Source organism: Aquila chrysaetos, chromosome 2, assembly GCF_900496995.4.
Source record: "Aquila chrysaetos chrysaetos chromosome 2, bAquChr1.4, whole genome shotgun sequence".
Lineage (NCBI taxonomy): Eukaryota > Metazoa > Chordata > Aves > Accipitriformes > Accipitridae > Aquila > Aquila chrysaetos.
In genome coordinates, this window is record NC_044005.1 from 66,939,222 (window position 1) to 66,962,129 (window position 22,908).

At 36.6% G+C, this 22,908-nt stretch overlaps 1 protein-coding gene across 12 annotated transcripts in view; it reads right to left on the reverse strand.

Annotated features, from left to right (window-relative positions):
- Positions 1-22,908, reverse strand: part of KLHL32 (kelch like family member 32) — a 131,379-nt gene that overhangs the window by 81,179 nt on the left and 27,292 nt on the right. For 8 of the 12 annotated variants that reach the window (XR_003926509.1, XR_003926503.1, XM_041118572.1 and 5 more), the window contains 2 exons: positions 18,335-18,423; positions 15,234-15,414 (listed from right to left, as the gene is read on the reverse strand). Coding sequence is in view for 10 of the 12 variants with exons in the window: in XM_041118572.1 (XP_040974506.1) it covers positions 15,234-15,414; positions 18,335-18,357 (204 nt within the window). In the remaining 2 variants the exon portion in view is untranslated. Of the gene's footprint in view, positions 1-15,233; positions 15,415-17,061; positions 17,080-18,334; positions 18,424-18,975; positions 18,995-20,414; positions 20,536-22,908 lie in introns of those variants that run through there. The other 4 variants (XM_030036289.1, XM_030036307.1, XM_041118573.1 and 1 more) reach the window with 4 other exon arrangements.

Here is a 22,908-nt window from a genome sequence, read left to right on the forward strand (position 1 = left end):
CTCAAATTTCCCTCAGCAAGATTGTGAATAGACATTCATCATTATCCATTTTTCTTTGATTCAACTCTAAATGCAACTTGCAAAAGAAATCTAAGTGTTCAAAAACCAAAAAGTAAGCTGAGCTTACTACAGCAATCTACAGTAACCCAAAGAGCAACATTTCCAAATTTCCTCCCTCTGTTTCTCAAACACTGTTTTGGTAACTACCAGTAGCCCTAGTTCCAAGTTCACTACAATACCAAATGAACATTTGGACCTCCCCACCAATGCATAACTCTGACCTACACAAATTCTTGTTCGACCACAGACTTAGCAGTAGATAGCAAGCACAATAGTAAAGTCCTGGGATGCTTTAGAATCACCTTCATTAAAAACTGCATTCATATGATGTTCATAGGGTTTCAGCAAGGCCAAGCTTGTTTTGCAGAACACAATGCAAATAACTCAGTCCATCTCCCACTTGGCTTATCCCACCACCTTTCATCCTTGACTCCAACTGGCATTTGGAAGCTTTTGCAACTGATGTGCAAGAGCCTGTCTTTACCTTCAGCTGTTGTTCTTGTGTGGCTGTCCAGAAGTCTGACACATTCTCTACTGCAAAGTGCATATGCATTTGCTGCGCTTCCCCACAATCAGCAGCAGGTAGGGAAAGTGGAAAGCTGGCACACAGTGAACTAGCATTCTTGTAGTTCCTTTCATTGCACCACACTCAAAAAGATGAACACCCAGGAAGTCAAGATGAACTAACAGCAAGTTAAGATCAATGCACATGAGCTTTCTCATCTCTAAGTTAATATAGAGCTCTGTGTTAAAAACTCACTCCTACTTTTCCTACTAATTACCAACTATATTATAAGCACTCTGGTCAAATGCTACAGGAAAAAATTCATATCCGTCTTACCACAAGTTAAACCTCAAGTATGCCATCCCACCCAGCCTCTTATTACTGAGGCTGAGCTCTATAGGAAAAAATTAAGAGGCACCAAACAAGTTGTTTGGTAGTCACGTTAACTATTTAACTAACTTTTTTCCACCCAATTCAGAAACAGGTCTGAAGAAAACAAGAAACTTTATACTTACAGCTGGGAAAAAAAAAAAAAAAAAAAGCACTACAACAATTTTGAAAGTGAGTGAACATCTATTCTGTCTACCTAGCAAACTAATTGGTAAAGAACTGATCAATGAAATCACCAAGGTCTTCCTTCCTATTTATCTTCTGGCACTGAATTTTTAAAGTAACTAGCACGATCTAGCATTGTTTTACTGTTTTAGAAGAGCAGAATTGTCATCTCAAATTTCTGCCTCCAAAATGATATTGCTTGAGCTCTTTTTAATATTATTTGAAAATAGGCATCTCCATTAAGTGCAGTGTTTTATTCAAATTCACTTCCCACAGTATATGTACTTACTTCTATATTCACCTGTTTCACATCTTTTTCTTTACAGGAAATTGATCGTACTTCTCATCTCATGCATCAGAAAAGTTATGAAGAAAGTAAACTAACACTTCAGAGATCTTGGATCAATTTCCTACGCTGCTCAGGGAAATCAGTTATGATATGATACCTCAAGATTTTTTTATTGCACATGTAATTTTAAGCCTGTGAGAAGTCTTACTGGCATCAATGGAACAGCTCAATCATGCATTTTTTCTGATTTGGGACCTAAGCCTAGCCATATATGGGTCACTCAAACTTGTAAGTATCTAGTCCTGAGAATATCTTATCTATTTGGACCATAAACTCAGGCCAAAACATTCTCCTTTGCAGTTTGCACTAAAAATAGCAACTCACTGTTCATGTAACAGTAATATTAAATAAATAAATCAAAATCTATTTAATCCATTTTGTTGTACTACTCTGGAATTAACCTTTACATGTTCTTAACTTCATGTTCTAATCCTTCATTACATAAGCAATATTATTTCTTCTTTGCTGTTTTCACCTATCACAACAACAAAAAATATTCAGAATGTATTAACAGGAGTCAAAATACTACTCGGACAGATGACAATATTCACATCAAACGTCAACTATGTTCTAGATATGTAACATATACTTATCCAAATAACAACTTTGATATGTCAATGTTTCCTTACTGCATGTGAAAGTGTGGCTTGTTCTTCTCATAACTAGCATGTTATATTTTGCTTGTTTTCCTCCCAGTTTAAGCCTGTCTATCCTAAATCAATAATCAGCCATGTCCTCTAGAGTCTCTTGCACACTGAAAAACATATCCATCAATACCAGCGCATTGAAATATGATTAAGAGGCTCATTACATGATTCTTCTGAAAAAGTTCTATATAAATTCCCAGAGAAAATGTCACATAACGTCAATCACTGATAACTGAGCCTGCAGTAACTCATCTGCTCAATGAATCTACCTAAATATTGTTTTTTAAGCATTTGCCATGCAACTAAAATGAATCATGTAAAATGAAAAGGTCAGCTATCATTCACAGTTTAAGGGAATACATATTTAAAGAAATTAGAAGAAATAAAAGAAAAACTGAGCAGCAAAATGTACAATGTTATGCACAGTACTGAAGTCTCACATATTACTGTTAGCAAAGCAAATTCCACTGAACCTTTGGTGTTTCTTTCAGTATATCACAGTGTCAGACAGTGATACTTGCTTGCACAGCCCCTAAGAGCTTACCAAATCAATGATACATGCAATGCACTTGTTGCATTCCATTTTTAATACAAAAAGATATCACTTTCTTAGTATCTTTAGAAATAAGTAATGAAAACTGAAGTAAAGAGCTATGCTACCATTTAGAGGGCCTAACGATGTGATATTTTTTCCTGTTTGTATAGTGCACATTTTTGGGGGAGTAACCCGGCAAGAACAAAGTCATTTGCTTGGTTGTAACAAGGCACAGGGTCTTCACTCCCAGTCAAAATAAAAAACAATATAAGCATTTGTTGCTAACAAGTTACACTGCTGGCTGAACCTGCATCAAACCTAATTCATGTTTTGATAGTCAGAGTTTAATAGTCAGTGTAATGTGTCTTCCCCAAATTTCTGCTTAGATGCACAAACATAATTTAAGACACAAGGAAAAAGGACAGATTGTAGCATACTACTCCTAATGAGTTGCTGCATCATCACTAAGAAGACCTATATTCAAAAGTAGTCTAGAATTATTTTGTTTCTACAGCACAACTTACAATTTTCATGTGCAACGCCATATGAGAATAAATAAAAAAAAAATTAACAGTGAACTATTACAACTACAATAACCTTATTAGCTCCAATATTTCAAAATAAATGAGACCTCACAGGTGGTCCTGAATACCAAAATTATTGTTTTTGCTGTGGCAGAAGCAAGAAAACTGAATTGTAAGGACAGTGCCATGCAAAGCACTGCATAAATCTGCAGTAATGTACAGTTTGTTCTAACAACAGTCACTCTTAAACGGGCCTGCCTTTTGGAATATAAAGGGAGCAGCATAACTAAAACCAGATTTTTTTCCAGCATCTCCAGTCAAGCACAGAAAAGTATGAGTCACATTTGCAAATTTTGGCTTAAATTGGTTTAATGCTTCCCAGTGAATGCATAAGCCTATTGTTCATGTCCTTTGATGATTTTAGCAAGTGATATCAAAAGCAAGCTCAAAATAAAACTGGAATAAAAGTCAGTTAGCTCTTGAACTAGCATTTCAACTACATTTCATTAAGGGAGGCAAAGCTTTTTGTGATTTCTTTTTGCAGGAAAAGCCATGATCAAAACTTTGACACCTTTAAGGGGCTTATTTTTAAAAGCATACTTCATACAGTACCATCAAGACAAGTATCCCATCTAAGTGCATATGGGCTATAACTAAATAGTTGTACAGCAAGGATTAATCTAACAGAACTGGAGTAACATAATCTTAGTTATTATCATAATTAGCTACTTAAGAAACCATTTATAATGTGATGTAAATGTCGTTAGACACTGACATCCAAATGTTCCAACCAATAGTAAAACTACGGCAATTATCTTCTATTCTCTGGCCCATTTTATGAGGGTTTGAACTAGATACCCTTCATATCTTTTAAAACAATCCTATTTTCCATTATGATTATAAATCATGCTTTCCATTAAGATTATAGCATAATTTTGCTAAAGAAGTACCCTTAATTCCCACCAACATATTTAGTAAATTATTTTATACAAAGGCCAAAGAATAAAACTAGCTCACTGACCATTTTTCTTTGGTTTTCCACATCCTTTTACTGATAAAACCTACAAAAGTAATTAAACACTAAAAATTTGCTAAACAAAAGAAGAATGACTTGAATAACCAAGCTTGTGTTAATATTGCAGTCATTTGTCACAGTAGCTTTCAGCAGCAGCAGAGCTCTGCCCTCCATCAGCTATCTCCTCCGGAACAAATGCCTCTATAAAATCATCTCTTCGTTTTATTTTTAGTAGTCTACATTTGACTGTGCTCATTTGTCCTTTGGCTTTTCCTTCATCTCAAACAAACAAACCTCCTCCAAACTAACAGACCACAATGACATCAATTTAATTATTCCCATAAATTCTATAGGCTTGACACCTACTACTTCTTGGTTGAAATCTAACTTTGGCAAGGTAGATCCTTAAGTGCCAGGTATGAGAGCTTCTAAAAATGCAGATGGACATTTCATTAGGCATCCTAATATTCAGTAATTTTGATTTCAAATGGGCTTTGTGTACATTTGTTGCCTATTTGTATAGCTGGTACCCTATGACCTTGGAAAGCCAGCTTATTTCATCAGTAGCAGAGAATGCTCCACATGTCTAAGGAGATGGTAATTGGTAATTTGATTTTTGCACACATACACACACAAACATAAAATTGTTTTTATACATATAAAAGTAACAGTTGCAGCCTACTGGTGAAGAGTATGTTATGCTGGGCTCTAACCATTACTTTTCCACAAAATGGATTCACAAAAAGCTTTTGACAAAGGCCTTGAAAGACCTTGAAGGCAAACTAGGGAAGAGAGAAAAGAGATCTTTGCCTGGATAAGTAAGTGACTGAATAGATAAAACAGTGAACAAGAAAAGAGCTGGCCAGTTTTCTCAGGGGGTGACAATTCCAGTGCAGCACCTCAGTCTGGGCTGTTTAACATACCCAGAGAAGATCTGGAAAAAGGCAAGAGCAGTGCAGCTAGAAAGTCCATTGAGGCAAAGCTATTCAAGGTAGTAAGGACATGGGCAAAATGTGATAAACTGTAAAAGGGTTGTATGAGATGAGCAGTTGGTTTTAAAATGGCAGCTGTAAAATTAGCATATGAGAGTTCCATGAAAAAGGCATCCCTGTTCTCAGCAACAGTTAAAAAAAAAAGTAATCAAAGCATAGAAATTATTCGGCAAGAGAGAACAAAACAGAAATTAACCCTATGCCCATGCAAATCTATGCTTTGCCTACTGCTGCATGCAAATCTCTTACCCTCATCTCACAAAAGAAATACTAGAGCTGTAAAAGCTTCAGAGAAGGGCAAAAAGTATCATCAAGCATATGGAACAGCTTCCATTTGAGTAGCATCTGAATAAGTCAGAAATTTCCAAGCTGGCAAAGAGAGGATTGAGTACCACAAGAATACCTAGGAAGTGATGGTTCGTTGCCTTTTCCAATAGAAGAACTAGAAGGAATCAAGTGAAACTGGTGAAAATCAGATTCAGAACAAACGAAAAGCAGTTCTCCACACAACAGGCAGTGGGCTACCTTGTTAGAGAACACAGTGGATAAGAAATCTTACACAGGCTGAATGGGAAAGAGGATGAAAGCTTGAATGAGACCCCTATTTAGGCATACTGAATAGACAGGAATCACACCCTGCTCAGGCAACGCCCCTGAGCTGAAAACAGCTGGGGAATTCTCAGGGACACACCACATACACTTAGCCTGGATTTACTCTTTCTCTCCAGGCATCACAAACAGCTACTGCTAAAGCAACTAGCCAATGATCCAACACAGTGTGGCCATTCTTACATTCTCACCCAATGCTGTTAAGGGCATCTCCCTCTTTCAAGGCATTACCTATTAAGTAGTACATCAAGAGGCAGTTTAATTCATTTGTCACTCACACATTAGGTCATCCAGCTGTTGGATTTAAGCAGTGGAACATTTTTCTAGATGAAGGCCTACAGTGACATGAATTTAACTAGCCAATATCATATTTCAGTCTACTAAAATGAAATTGTTAACAGGGTGTAAAAAAATGGCACTGTTGACAATGAAGCAACTGAAGAACTTGTTTAAAAGACGGGTATTTCCTCCAAAACTTCCAACAAGAATGATGTGCAACACAGAAGGCAAAAGCATGTGGATTGTGATGGGCTTCTCCTTATACAAATGAAGGGGAATGGAAGAAACCCTGAGGGAGCATCTAAAAGAAAAACAGCTATTTCAATAGTTTTAAAACAACCTAAGACCAGCTATATGTACAAGTGCAACATATGGATTACGCTTTTAGCTCTTTAGCAGTCTTGCCTCTTTCTTTGGATACTTCCCATGTTATTAAAATGGTATGTGGGTCCTAGTCACTGAAGCTAAAAGTGACACGCTGCCCAAATAACTCACTTGGGTGTTTTCAGCTTCACTACACCCACAGAATAATAGCTTTAATTTCTCCGGAGGTTGTGTAGGAAGATACTGATGGAGACTGCAAAATATAGAAGAGTGTCTACTGCATCCAACAATGTTCTAAAAATATAAGACTTCTTCACCAGACTATAGGGACTGAGAAGAAGACAAATATGAAACATTTCTCTACCACAGGCCTGCCCCAATAAGTTGGCTTTCCATGGGCAGACACTTAGCAACACAGAAATTGCAGCTGAACCCAGACCAGCTTCAGAACACTTGCTATAGCAGCACTGCAAAATTGAACTGAGGTAGCCTGAAGCAAGCAAAGAAGATGGCAAAGAAAATTGGCAATTACAGCAACATGGCTGCAATGACTCCTTTCTGTCCTGCTTTTAAACTGAGCAAATTCATCAACTGAATAGTAAGCAAATACCACATGTTGGTATAACACTCATTTAATTCAAGACAATGAGCCACAGTCTCCTATCTCACTAACTGCAGAATTGATTCTGACATACTTACTCATGGTGCACTTACTTACCATATAGGGACTTCAAAAACGAAAAAAAATAATCAAGAGAATAACTCAGAGAATAAGACACCATACTGTCTACCATCCAGCAGTGGCAGAATTGCAATTAATTCATTTACATACTATGAGAATTGCAGCAGAAACATATTTACTCTGACAGTATAACAACTGTTGGGAATTTGAAAAGAGAATTCAGAAAAGAGAAGATTCTTGTAAATTATTTTGATAGCACCCACATTGCTGAGCTGTGGGAATTCTGTCTACAGCAAAGGAAATTTGCTTCAGAGCCTCACAGAATAAAAACCCATTAACTGCAAAGATAAGGATGAACAAAGTAAAATAACCCAGACACACTCCCTTACTTTGTCCACTTTGAAAAAATATTAAAATATTTATTTAGAAAGCTTTAAAATATTTGCAAACCATTTTTGCGTATACTTCAGAAGTAAAAGTTTGTTCAGATAAATATTACCCAACGAGCCACCTCACACCTGCCCATGCTACATTACTTCCAATGATTTGATTAAACTTAGTAAAACTATTGACGATGCCTGTATCAAACAGTATTTTAAGAAGTGAAGGAATGTGCTGCTTTCTCGACATTCGACTGTAACTGGATTACTGAATAATTAGTAACAAAACTCTAATTTGTATTTAAACCTTTATATTATGCTACGAGTACAACATTTAAAAAAAAATTTTTTCCAGGCCTCCTCTTATTTTAGGCAAGTTTGGTTGGTTTTTTTTTTCTAATGAGAGGCAAGCAGCACTAAGTAATCATTTCTCAACAATATAAGTAACAAGTTCACAACACCAGACACTACTATGAATCTTCAAATATCTTCTGCATTGTTGCAGAACCATGTGTATTGTGCACATTTAGCTGATTGAATGTGTAGAAGAATTAAAATATAGTGCTAAACAGTTAGACAGCATGTTGAAATAGTCCTTAGATTTCTTACAGCATCACTTAGTGAACGTTACGAGGTCAAAAACTGCAAGCCTGGAACCACTACTAAGACTATATTCCTTCCCAAGTTTGCAGTTAGTATTCTTACATAGGAAGAATACAATAAAAAAAAAACCAAGAGAGATTAAAAAGAGAGTTGAGAAGGGGGGGGAAATAGTTTTATCTCAATATTAAGCATATTTAAGAGACATGTTTATCAAAGTTCTTAGCCAAGAAAACCGCTGATGTGACAGTAAATGAGAATACTATTTCCAGTTCTGAAGTTTTGTAGGGTGATTGGGAACTGCTCCTGAGTCAGGGCCTTGAGAACGGAGAATGGCACAGGACAATATAAATTAGTATGGCAAAAACAAGAAATGAATTGGTCAAAAGTCTTGAGGCTTCTCAGACTGTGGGGAAGAATGTTAACAGTAAGAAGGAGGCAAGGACATATAAGTAAATGAGAGATGCCACATAGCTGTGATATTACTAGTTGTGCATAAATTATGATGGCAGCAGAAAGATAGTTTAGTGTTTCATGGAAAATGTTTCAATTTTCACGTAAGTTACCATCAGTGAGAACAAAGATAAGAAGGAAAGGATGCAAGGAAACATAGCAGGGTGCATGATTTGCCACCTCTGGGACGTTCACCTGACATCTCTACAGTTGTACATCTGCATCCTGTAGCTGATCTGTTAGTGTATCACGGATGTGTCAGATTTCCAAACAAACAGTAGTTCCACCTGCAGTCCTTCTCTATCCCCAAGCTATATATGGATAGGTATGACTGCTTCTGAACAAATAACAGACTAGCTTTCTAGCTTGAGCACTAGAGGAGGATTTTTGTATTAAGAATCAGGTTCACAAATAGGCTTGCTTTTCTTGGCCCTCTTCCTTGAATCCTTACAAGCACTACACACATTTTCCCAAATCCATTATGATGGTCTGCACAGTCTGGGTGCAACACATACTATTCCTATAGTATTATCCCACTACACTTAAAAGAACGTTGGGTTTCAGCCTGTACTGTGCCAAACAAATCTGTAGTGGATATGTGTTCAGGAGTTGGTGAAAAATAGTGTTGGCTCAGATTCTACCAGATTTTTGCACTCCCCGAGTCCTTGGTCAATCTTAAAATGGTAGGTTTCACAAAAAGAATATGGATGGGGAAAGAAGAGACATGGTCATTTCAGCTACAGATCACATCTATACCACATCAGTTACACCTACATTTTTAGTTCCTTAACAAAAGAGCAGAACTTCAATTTAACTAAAATGTTCTAGGAATACTGTCTTTATTGTTTCAGTTCCACTATGAATCCTAGAACAGTTGAGGTTGGAAGGGACCCCTGGAGGTCATCTCATCCAACCCCCCTGCTCAAGCAGAGCCCAGGACCACATCCAGGTGGCTTCTGAATATCTCCATGGATGGAGACTCCATAACCTCACTGGGCAACCTGTGCCAGTGCTCAGTAACCCTCACAGGGGAAAAAAGTGTTTCCTGACATTCAGAGGAAACCTCAAGTGTTTCCATTTGTGCCTTTGTCCTATCAGTGGGCACCACTGAAAAGAGCCTGGCCCTGTCCCCTTTGCACTCTCCCTACAGGTATTTATATACATTGATAAGATGCCCCTGAGCCTCCTCTGCTCCAGGCTAAACAGTCCCAGCTCTCTCAGCCTTTCCTCACAGGAGAGAAGCTCCAGTCCCATAATCATCTTCACGGCCCTTCCCTGGACTATCTCCAGTATGTCCATGTGTCTCTTGTACCAAGGAGTCCAATAAAGGACAAGTGTGTGTTATTAACATATTCTAGTGGCCATCAACTATATGTATGTATTACATAATGAAAAAACATAAAGAAATGTTTCAGTAGTATTAATTAGGATAACATTGTTTGATTTACAATAATTAATTATTTTCATTTGGACGCTTTACCTCCACAGTGGACTTTTGTTGCCTTTATATTTACCAATTGTTTAAGAGTGCTTTTGGCACTGCCTTAGTTGCTTGAGTTGCTCAGAACTCAACAAAACCAAAATCCATTCCAAACATTGACCTCCATTTGTGAATTCTACTTACAATAGCTTATATACAAGAAGGAGACGCAATTGAACAGAGCCAACAAGTTCCATCGAATGAAGCAGAATTTGTGGTTAATTGCATTTCCTTCTTTTTGTTATCTTGTTCAACAAGATTGGCCTAACTTAGAATTTCAGGTTTCAAATTCAATTAAAGACTGCTTTTGGGTGCAGGTTGTAGGTAGACAACAGGCATATGGGAATTCAGTTCAAGTTACCTGCTACGTAATTATTACAAGCAGGTAGTATCTTTATGAAGGATATACTTTGAAGGATTTGAGCTGAAGAACCTGCAGTAATTATTAAAACAAACAAACAAACAAAAAGGCATATAAAACATTTAACAAAAAGCAATGATTCTATATGCTTGGGAAAAATGAAAAAAAAAAGCACTAGTTTAGAAACAATGTTAGATGATACAGTGAATCTATGTGACTGAGATCTACCAAAGCTGAGTTAGGGAAGTAATACAGATTAAATAGTTTAGTTTCTCAAATATATCATAATTGCCAATGGAGAAAATGAAATTAAAATGATCCCAGGAAAAGTTTAGACATACAAGAAGAAGTATTTCTCAACCTACACAGGAAGCTAAAAGTGAGGGTAAGAGCCTCTTTTGGCACAAAAGTCTCAGTCATGACTCGATATTACTAGAAGAATAGAGCTGATTTGGTCCAATGGAAAGAGATAACATTTTTAAATGTTATCTGGAAAGACAATTTCTACGTAGCATCACTTCCAGAGTACAATAGCAAGGAAAATACCATTCATTTGGTACACATACATCAATGGTAAAATACTGAAAAACAAAATCACATTATACTGCAAAAGCAGCAGGTAATTCTGATTTCTCAGAACTAGGTCCTTAGATCTACCCCTAAGACATGTTAGGGAGAGCCTTTTCCTCTTTATGATTCATGTAACACAACCTCAAAAGCTATGTGCATCATGCAGTCTTTTTTACCGCAGGGGTTTGTTTATAAAAATTAATTCTCTAACCTTATCAAGAAACAATGCAATATATTGCAAAATACAAACAATCAGCAATGTTGTGTACACAGAAACAAACTATCTGTTGACAGGGAGGAAAGATGGCACAGAAAAACCCTGAAAAGAAACTGCTTAAGAATCAACTGTGACAGTTAGAAGTACAAAGTCTGTATGCAAAATTAGTATCTACTAGTTCATTTCAGAGAAGAAAGATTCTTCTAAGAATTGAGCATTCTCATTGTGGAAAAAAATTAGAATATTATTGACATTTTAAAATCTATTCTAGTTAACTGATATAATTTTGTTCATCCAGATTACATGGAAATTCTGCATCTTTTTGATAAAGATCAAAGTCCTGTGACTATAAACCCACTCAAATGAAAAATAAGGAAGAAGAAAGGAGTTATTCTGACTGGAAAACCAATGCATTTTGTACAAGAAAAATCTTGAGGTTATATAATCACCTGCCAACACTGTAAATGCCTACTAATGAAGTCATGCAGTAACATTTCATTTTGCTCCCAGAGGGGAAAAAAAGATAAAGAATCTTTTAATTGGAAATCACTTAGCCTGCTAGAGTCATCACAATGCATACATACTCACTAACTCAACCGCCTTGTCTCACTGCAATAGACTGAGACAAATAGCAAATTACAGCATGTCATTGGAAAAGTTTGCCTAAAATGCTGTTTGATGCTTAAAAAAGAATTCATAAAAATACATATGTTTACTATTCTCTATACGAGTCTTTTGGGGTATGGAGCTAACTACTGTATTCCTTAGCTCATTTTGAAAGAAGAGGTCCTTCAGGAGATCCTGAACAGAAAACAAATTGAAAACTCTAATTTTCAAGTGTCTAATCTTGCAGTTTAACTCTGTATTTTTAATGCAGAGTCTTTCTATGCAATGTCCTAGGCGATTTTTTTCTTAAAGAAAAAAACGCAACATTTTGGTGTACAAATGTAACAAACTCCCAAATCAGGTGCTATGCTTAGGATTTAAATTCCAATGTTTCTGCACAGCTGAAACTACAAGACTAACTATACCAACTGGAAGAAGGGATGGCAGGCTGTTACCCTAGAAGGCTGGCCCTTAGTATTTTGCTGAAGCTCAGGTCTCTGGCTTGTCTTAGAAAAGCAAATGAAGATTTTACTTCACGACTATAACCTAAAAGAAAAATTTGATATGGCAACCTCTGTTTGACCTCCACTCTTTCACATGCAATGGCTCCAATTCACTCACTCTGTACCATGACACATATTTAGTTATCCTTCTAAAGTGTTAATGAACTTTTCTTTGCAGTAAAAGAAAGAAAAAAATATGCTGCTCAACTGACCTGTTATTCTCATCAAGAAAACACAATTTCAGAATTAGCTCCATCTAAATCAAAGTAGACACAGAACATGTAGAAAACTGTAAAAGGGCTCTGTATAAAGCAAATATCCAGTCTCTTGTACAAGCTGTTTTACAAGAGTGGCAAAAAAGAGAAAACAACAAAAAAAAATATCATGCGGATTCATTCTGCTAGAGCCCTGTGTAGAACTTAACATATTTCAATTTCTCACAGAGTAATCTGTGAGATCATAAGAATTGGATGACAGCCTCTCCAGGTAGAGTTGAAGGTAGGTTGGTATATTAATCAAATCTATGAGCCACAGAAACCAGAAGCTACTTTGTGTCACACTGATGTATAGTGTTGACATCTCAGTTTTATTCAAGGCAACTCCAACATCGGGTGTTCCAAGAAACCCATCCACTGCAGTCCTGCGCTTACATCTCAAAAATTAGTGAAAGGTGGGTTTCCCATGGCAATAATTTCATCATAAATGACTTCAGGGTTAGAAAATCTGCAAGGTTCATCCAAGAATTCCTTCAAGAAAATCCAGGAAAAACTAAGGGTAGAAATCATCTTATGTAATACTAACAGCTAAGTTTGAAGCATGCGAGTCTCATCTCTATGACCAGTGGAGAGATATCTGGCACTTCCAGATGGTCATTCATTTCATTATAAATAAATCTTCTATCCTCCTTTATCATCCTCTGGAAATACCCATTTCTCTTCACTGACTCTGAATGAAGCTTGGCATCATTCTCCTAAATCTTAGAAAATGAATACTCGGGTAGCTAAAATTAGGCAAAATCCCCCTAGATATAAAAACATTAATAATCTCAGTTTAAATACAAAACATTACTACTTTTAAATCAACTCTCACTTTTTCTAAATTATTAGAATCAGGAGCATAGTGTATAGTAAATTTCTGCCATCTTCCTACAGGACATAAATTTCGTTTCACAATTTGCTAACAAAGCTTTTTGTCCATTAATAATAGAAACTCGTTGGCTGATTTCAGAAAGCACAAGTTCCATGTTTACAGCTGATATCTAAAGTCTGAAGAATATGTCCTACCAAATTATAACAATGTTGAGGCAGATCAAATTAATAAATGCTGCATAGATCATTCTTTCAGGATTTTTTTTTTAATATAAAAATTTTATGTAGCAATTAGCAATTTGATCTATTGTAAAACTGGTTTGTTTTTTTTTCTTTTCCATAGGGCATTAAGATTTTAATTTGCAATAGTGTCCAGCAAATACCAAGTAACTCAATTGGAAATAACAGGGTGAATCACAGTGTCCCAAATCTCAAGGTCAGTAAGTGACCAAGATAGAAGCTGTTCCTACCACACTGCTTGAACACTGGGTACAGCTGCCCACTCTATGACGTTTCAATGCACAGAGTACAATGAGCTCTGGAAGGAATATATATCACAGGTGCAGAGGAATGATATGGCATCCTCATTAAAATATTTCAATCAAACCAGAACAGCAGCCCTGTAGTGTATCTATCATCAACAAGTATATATAGCACTTGCTAGAGCTAGAGAGCTACAAAATCCCTCTCTGTGCACTGGGGTAAAAGGAAAAAAGTAGTAAGCAATCTGTGTTACAGCAGGCCAGAGCACCAGGACAAAGCAACATTAGCAGCTATGGCAGTGCAAAGTCTGCAGTAGCAGAACACATAAGCATGCAGCCAAGTTCAAAAAATGAGCAATCAATTGGCTCAACATCATCACAGTGAAAGTAACATCAAGGTTAACAATTTTTTCTTAAATAACACAGAATAAATTAAGTCTCAATTCTAACCAAAAGAGAGAGACAGAGTTGACAGGAAGATAAAAATACTTCTCAGGTAATTAAGGATATGGAAAAGTTGTCATACACTGTATTACTATTGTAACAAAACAAAAAGGTCACCATAAAGAAGTTCGTAGCACTACAATTACAGTGTAGGCAAAATATTGAATAAATTTACTTGTTAGACAAAAGAGACCTTTAAATTAATTTCAGCTTTAGTCTCTGAATAACAACAGAATGACTCACACTTAAAAACACCAATCAACTAAAGAGCCGTAGACAGTCCAACTTTTGGAACAGGTACATTATAATGAAGGTTCATAGAATTGCTTCACATGAAGAATGCTCTTCCTATTAGAAGACTCAATTTTTCACTTACTTCAATTTTAGCACCTGGGTTCAATTTTCCATGCTGAGTGTCTGAATTAGATTTCCCAAAGAATATTTTAATCTTTACATTTCAGAAACACTCGTTTCTGAAAATAAGTTTTATTATGCTTAAAAAATTACTACAGCCTCCTCTTTGAGCGTAACCATTTACAGCCCTACAAAAATCCACTCTCAAGCTGACTTCAATTGCATTTATTAATATTCAGATTCCCTCTCCCCATCCTTCTGTGCTCTAATCACACCTGTCTCAAATGTTTGGGTTCTACAAAAAAATCTTCTACTTTCTGACTTTACTGGGGGAAAAGATTCATAGAAAGATGCGTACTGCCTATTTCTACTGGGGGGGGGGGGGGAAGACTATCATAAATGATAAAAAACTCAGTTATTAACATTTCTTTCCTATGACATGTATGTGGATATTTAAAGTTCTATACTCTACTGAATGTGCAATAATCCTGAATTTTCTATAGGCTCAAATTTAAAGCGTATTCAGTATGATATCTATAACCATTCCTGTTGCCCCCCAGGATAATTTTTAATAGTATTATAAGAAAAGAAAAAAAAACCAAAAAAACTTTGGACTTACTCGGAAGTAGTCACTGCAGGCTGCCAGGACTGCTTTATGTGCGTGGAATTTCTGCTCTTCAGCGATAAGGGTGATATCGCAAAGTATGCCATCACTTCTTTGTTGGTTCAGGGCTGCCAGGACAGCATTGTTATGGGAGCTGGACTGACAAAGCCTCTGACCTGTCAGCATTTCCTGAACGCTGAGAGGGGAAAAGGGAAAGATTTTGTCAAAAAAAAATGTAGGAAACAAGCAGATTCTGTTAGAAATATAGAACTTTTTTTTTTTTTTTTTTTTAAGACAAGACTGTTTGATAATTTTTGGAAAGAAAAAAAGTCATAAACCCTGTCAGGCAAAAACCTTTATATGTTATAGACATCACAAGAAAAGTTCAGTATTACAAAGTATTATGAAACCTGATTATATACTCAAATTTAAAAACCTTAACTGTTCTGATTTTCATTTGCTGCACTGGACGTTAGCTGGACTCATAGGATTAATTCAGAATTATTTGAGAATTAAATGAGAAGAATAAAGGTCAATGGAGCAACAGAAAACTTTAAATGGCTCAAACTGATGCATTAGTGGAAAGGAGTTCATATGTATGTATGTAACTAGTCCTACTAAAAAGAATGAAGACTCGTGGTCTCAGGTGGCCTGTTTAAGTCTGATACTGCATTACTGAATGTTTTCAGACCATTTCAGGTCATTCACATTTATGAAGTGTTGTGGGTTTTTTTTTTTTGTATTGGAGGGGGGGGAGTATGTTTGCTTGTTATTAAAATGCTGAGGCCTTCCACCACCTCTGAATATCTCCTTGCATGAATACAAGATTCCCTTGTCATCAGCCTAAGATTGTCTGATCACAGCTCCCTTTTCCACAGCAGAAGGAAGAGACAATATAATTGCTGATGAAAACAGAAATAAAGCAAACAAATCTGCAAATCCTCTTTGGCACAAAACAATGCCGTTTATTTGACATCTGTGAGACTATACCAATTTATATTGCCTGAGAAGCTAGGTCTTTATAGAAGGTGAGTTTAGAGAGAGTCATTGCTGAGTAAATCAAAGTGAAGGTATAATTTTTTTTTTTTTTATTAAGGAGTAAATAACCTATTGTTTTTTCACTACAATCATGTAATTCACTCCATACACATGCTACGCAGCAGCTGTATGGCTGTTGTATTTTCTTTTCCCATCAACACACACTCTCTGGACTGCCTATCCCACTCCTGCACCTTGGGCGCCTGTAAAATAACGCAGACCTGCCTTGCAGACTGTTTGCTCTAATCTAACTTAATCTTTTAAAAAGACAAGAACTAAGACATTACATCTAGAAGAAGGATGGCCAAAGTGGAGTTACACAGGAATAACCTGTATCTGAACTTCACCACCTCTCTAACAGTTTAGGTTTCACACATGGACATACCCTACATACATTTCGAAATGATTCATTAAAATTATTCTTATTCCTTCAGCTGTCCTGTTTGTGGAACCCCTTCTAAGTGACAATTACCAAGAAATGTAACCTGTTAAAATACAAGTGAATTCTCTTTAATAATTATTTCCCTTCTATAATTTCTACAGCAAAGTGACTAAAAGAAACCAAGTGATAAAACTGTATTTTCTCTCCAGCCTTCATCAACAGCAATAAAGAATCTGAAATCAAAGGTTAACCATCAGTTCTGTTACTGACTCCTGGAGAACTGCAGGATACAGTCTGCTCACCCTGGTTTCCCCCTTAAGGACCTGGAAGAACATTGGGGTGTCGGGCGGGGGGGGTGTGTTCCTAAGGGAACTGAGAACATTAAAAAATTGGAAGATAACCTGTGCAAGTATAATAACTTACTTATACTTAGTGATGGTTTCTCTGTACTTCTGTTTTTATTAGCCTCCCTCCCAATGCTGTGAACCAAGCCCTCTGTTCCTCTTGCTTTTCTCACAATCATCCAGGGGTGATTTTCCATAAGAAAGGGACTATTTCACTCAACAGAAAACAGATCGGAGGGACAAGGTACAAAGGTAAATTTTGTGGGGAAAATTTTTATTTTTATATATACATAAAAATACATTTTTATATATATATACACACATATATAAAATCAGGCATCTGTAGTTTTAAAATTGAGCTCTGTCATGATCCTTTTATCAAATCAATGACCAAAGTGAAAAATCAATTGCCTATAACCCTTGTGATAACAACACGTGAAGAATGTATACACATGCAAGGCAATTTAACTGGAATTTATGAATGAAAAAGAACCGATTCATTAAACATAACATGGTCACTTTGTAGTGATTATTGTCAGTTGATATACTCAACAGCCATAAAATGCAAGGAATCCCTGATTCTCTACTGCTGCAGAAGCATGGCAGGGAAAGGGGAACAGAACTGGAAAGATACAATGTCCCAGTACTATCAGGTAGATCTCTTGAGCTCCCAGTGTTAACTACTCTGCAAACAGAAGAGCTACCAGTGTATCAGACTAGTGCAAGGTTCTGCAGAAAAGCAACTGGATTAATAAATTCTGCTGAGTGTTCCGCCTGAAAGTGCTCCCAGAAGCTAACTAAATATCAAATTCTCTGATGAAACAATGGGCAATACAAATAAATGAGAAAGGCTAAACTGGCAAGTACATATAGATGATTAAGACTCTGTAAGAGGGAAGGACACAGAATGGGAGATTCTGGAAGGCAGGAAGATGAGTTTGGAGAGAATGCTTTGAAGCCATTTCAAAGAACTGGAAGAGTAATACATGTCCTGAAGAGTGGAACACTACGCACACCAAAAATGATCACGAGCCATCAATTCAAATGCATGAATGTAAAATGTCAGTTGCTTCTACAATCAAAAATCCCAAGTATAGACAAGACATAAACAAGAAAACATATGAAGAGACGGTGGGACCCAAATCAATTCCAGGCATGCCTCTCTTTGCTAGAGATAAGTGGCAACAAGAAAGCAATATTTTGCAGATTACAACATGGATATATACTAAATAATATGAATTACTAGTGAACAAAAATATTAATTTTACTTTTCTACTATCTGTTGACTGATGCTTTGGTAAACAACATCCTAAAAGTGAATGACTTCATACAGGCTAACAAGTACTATATACCTTAGGCACCTTTCAGAGGGCATCCTTCAGTTCTGCTCTTCTGAATATCAAAGCTTAGAGTCCTGTAGAGAAAGCAGCATGCATTGCAGCTATAAAGAAAGAAAGGAGAGGAACATTAAAATTCAAAGCATACACAGCCTCAGCCTTGAAGATCAATACTTTCAGGATGTGTAATTCAAAAGCAACTTTCTTCAATTCTTCTATTGCAGAAAGACATACTATATAGATTAAGTGAATGTGAAATTTTATTGGCTAGGTTTAGTATAGCCTGAAAGTGGCCTTTCCTCCAGTCTTTTCTAGAAGTGCGCACCCAACCATCTGAACTTCCTGTATCTACTGCCCTTGAGGTGTGTCTCCTTTCTGCAAACTCAGGAACACATATTCTTTCAACACGGTGGAAGTGTGGTGAGGGAAATATCTTCCCAAAAATCCCTCCATTTGAAGAGTAGGCCAGAAGCATCTATTGGTGTTTGCTTACTTCCCTGAATATCATACAGCTATAAAAATCTTGCACCTCTCACAGGCCTATCTAGGATATAAGAGGTTTGCCATACACCTAAACTCATGCTTTGACATTAATTTGACATGATATTAATTTTTCATGAGGACACAATTTGGTGTAGGAGAGAGGACAGGTTTACTGTATACTCCAAAAGGCAGCTCCTACTTTCCCCAGAGCAACATTCTTGATTGACTAATCAGTGCTATGGCCAAGTACCACTCTCAACCTGAATATAAACAAACCTTCTGGTAAATACAAACAGTATGATCAGATTTAAAAATACCTATAGAGTTTATAAAAGATAAAATATTAAAGTGACCATATAAACTAACCTATGCTGCTTAATGACTACTGAAAGTTGCTTTTGTAACAAAAAGGATAAAGGATGTTGTAACAGATAATTATTCCCCAAAGTTGTCAAACCATCACAGAAGTCACCCTGATCTCTCAGTACCTAAATAAGGTGACAGAACTTTTCCATCTCTGCTGGTTGCCAGTGTGCCGCTGTAAAAGCGGTTATCTTTAATACAAGGGGAGTTTTCCGCTTTCCAATTAAAACAATGCCCTATTCTAGGTGCTATTCAGAGGCTTCTACTGAGATCAATACTGAAATATCACAAACACCCTTTTGTAGTGTTACTAATTAAACAAACAAAAGTACAAATAGTCCCGTTTTTTGCTCATATTAATTTGTTCTTAAATTTTGCCCCTTAATCTTACTCTGACTGGTAGTTTTACTCTGAAAGCCACTACCCTTATTTCGGGGAGACTCTGCAACCGATACGTGAAGGCAGAATTAAGCCTTTAGTCATTCCCCAGATAACAAACAAGCAACCTGCGAGAAAGGACCATTAATCCTTTTCCTAATCTCCCGAATTACAATTCTTCATTCTACAGACAAAACGACAGTTCCTACTTGCCAAAGAGGCACAGTGACATCTACCTTTCTGCAAGTGCTGTCACCTGCAGTGGAAGGACCAAGCCAAACCATGCAAGTTTTGAATTTTGGAAGCTGATAACTTTGTTTAGCTAGATTTTCTTGAAGACAATACAGGGAACACTCTTGAGAATTCCTTGTAGATCTCGGGTCCTCACTCCAAACCACAGAAGGAGTAATAGCTGCTCAGTTCAGATACAATGTGTTTTACTAGGTGAAATGTAGTTTTCCTCCATCTCATTCTCAAAAACAGCAACTTCTAAAACTTCAGCCTGGGACAGGCACCTGGCATAGAAAACTACATCCTGAACAGCTGAAGTGTCCAACAAAATAAGTTATTGAAAACAGGGTTGTATGGCAAATTGTTAACTAGTGTAACAGCCAGCACAACTGATAGATGACATTTCAACTTCATATATCAAGTATAAAAGAAAAAAATATATTTTAATAGAATAGTCAAAACAAAGGTACACTACTTTGGCTGCTTATTTAAATGATATGTGGATTGTTTAATGTAACTCAGTGACAACGAAGTATTACAATTCAGCAAATTTTGAAGAATGGAAATGTTCTTATATTTTTCTGCCTTTTCCCAAAGGGCTATAATGCTGAGCAAAGGCATGAGGTCATTGAGAACTTACGCCAATGATTCAGGTGGATGCTCAGCAAACTGTTATGCAGTGCTTCCCAATGATGGTTTCGGAACACTTCACTCTCACCATTAACCCAGTTTCTAGTTATATTAAGACAATTTGCTTTATCCTTCAAGAGACAGAAAAACACAGCATATTAAGTTAGTGGCTCAGGTGCTGGCAACTGATGAAGCAAAAACATTTCCTGATCAGTGTACCTGCTATTGTATACACCCATACTGTGACCTATGCAACATTTCAGTGGTCGCAACAGGCTTCCTAGTTCAAACTTTGCATTCATCAGTACCAAAAGGAGAGACTCAACAGTTAACTTGACTGGTATACACAGAAGTTTTAACTAGGTCCTTAAATGGCCTAAGCCCTACACCAGAACTGCTAATACAGAACTAATATCCATAACTACTACACCACTACAATATCCATATAAATGCCAGCATTACCGCTACTAGGACAAAGAATTCTAGAGCAAAAATTCCTTACTCCACCACAGTTGCGAATATGGACATCCAAATCAAAGGTTTGAACTCTGCTGTTTGGAGAGACAGTGGCCAGAAGCAACTCACCTCAGATATGCAGAATTCCTTGTATCACAAACCAATGCATTATAAACAGAAAACAGGAATATTACCTTAAGGAGGTACCTGAGCATTCAGCTAAAACAAATGCAAACTTCTACAGGAATCAAGTCTATGCAGATATAGTTATCAGACATTCTGATGAAATATAATACATAGCATATAAAATATATAATATATATTAAAATATATGTATAAGAAACACCTGCATAAGAATAAAGAACATAGCTTATTGGTTTTCTAGCCACTGTCCAAGTCTAAAGCAATCCACCTTGATGTCACATCTGAACAAAGTTACTTTTTTCAGTCTCAGGGGATCAGAACTTAACACTTTCTGAAGAATTAAGGTAAAAAAGCCATTCTTTTAGAAACTCAAGTTTCAGAAAAGGAAAAATCAGATGCCTTCAAACAGCTTGATAGTATTTTCAAGGGGGCTTTCATCAAGGTTTGAAAAAGATGCCTAGGATACACTGCCTTGTTTTCTTCCACATTGTTGGACTTGCTTTCATGCCACTCTGCAATCAGATCCAGAGGCACCTCAAAACATAGGCCTAACTGGGCCCTTGAGTGTGCACAGGCTAAGGACTTTTTCTCTCTTTCTGTCCCTCATGATCCAGACTCAACACTACCAGAAATACAGCTCAATAATCTGTTAAGCTTCTTGATCAAATCATTCCGAATTTCAGCAGGCCACCCTCCTTCCTACTCATCACAGCACTGTAAGAACAAGCATCCTTGTAATTATAAACTCCCCTGAAAACAGTAGACCCCAATTCACATTTTTATAAACATGACTAGGAAACTTTCTTCCTTGCCTTCTCCAACCTGCAATTTTTTAAGTCAAAGTCAAGAAATGTCCAACAGTCCTGATATTGCTGGCTACAGCTAAGAAATCCTACACCAGCCAGAGACTGGTAGGGAAGAAATTCAAGCTTTCTCTGACCTTTTCTCTCTGGCCCACAAAAAAACCCAAGCAGTAGTAAAAGCAAACAGCAGAAGGGCCAAGACCTGGAGGGAAAAGTGTTCCTTCTAAAATAACTAGGGCATATGCTTCAAAGACTTAACAAAACATCCAAACAGTCCCATATTGAGTTCAATGTTTTGCCCAAACAAATCAATCTTTCCTCAATTTTGCCATATGTCCTTTCTCCTCCCAAGTGCCAGTGCAGCATACTTCACTTTATTTTTAGACACACATCACATATATATACATTGCATATACAAGAATACTATATACAGTGTGTAAATCATTTAATCAATACTGCACTAATTTTGTTTAGCAATACAGAATTAATACTGCACACAATTGTAAAAAATTGGAAATTCTGATATATTTATTTATTCTTGTAACAAAAAAACAAACAAACAAACAAAAAAAGCCACTTCCACCTGTTGCATGGATGTGCTGTCCCAGGACAGTTCCAAAATTCTTTGTACCAAGAGGGTTTTTTCTGTTTTAGATAGCTGGATCCATTTTCTTTATGTAAACTGTCATTGGTACACAAGGAAACTCTTTGCATTTCAATGTTTAAGACATACTGTTGTCTTTCTATTTAACGACTTTAAGTAATTAAATTGGTTTAGATTAGTTTATAAATTTAAGGATAAGACTTTTGGTTTAAACAGAAAACTTTAATTCCACCTAAATCCTTCTATTCTAGTGAAACACTCCATTATGCTGGAGATTAACAGGAAAAATATAGGCCAAACAGAAAACACTCACTAGATCTTAGGTTTGATACACATGCTAAATTTGCCATAAAACATTTTTTTGCATATTATTTGAGATATTCACTTATAAGTTTACTACGAAGATCACTAACCACCGATCCTATTATATTTTACAGCTAACTTTTATCTTCTTATTGCTTCATTAGTTTGTTAACATTCTAGAAAACTGCAAAAAT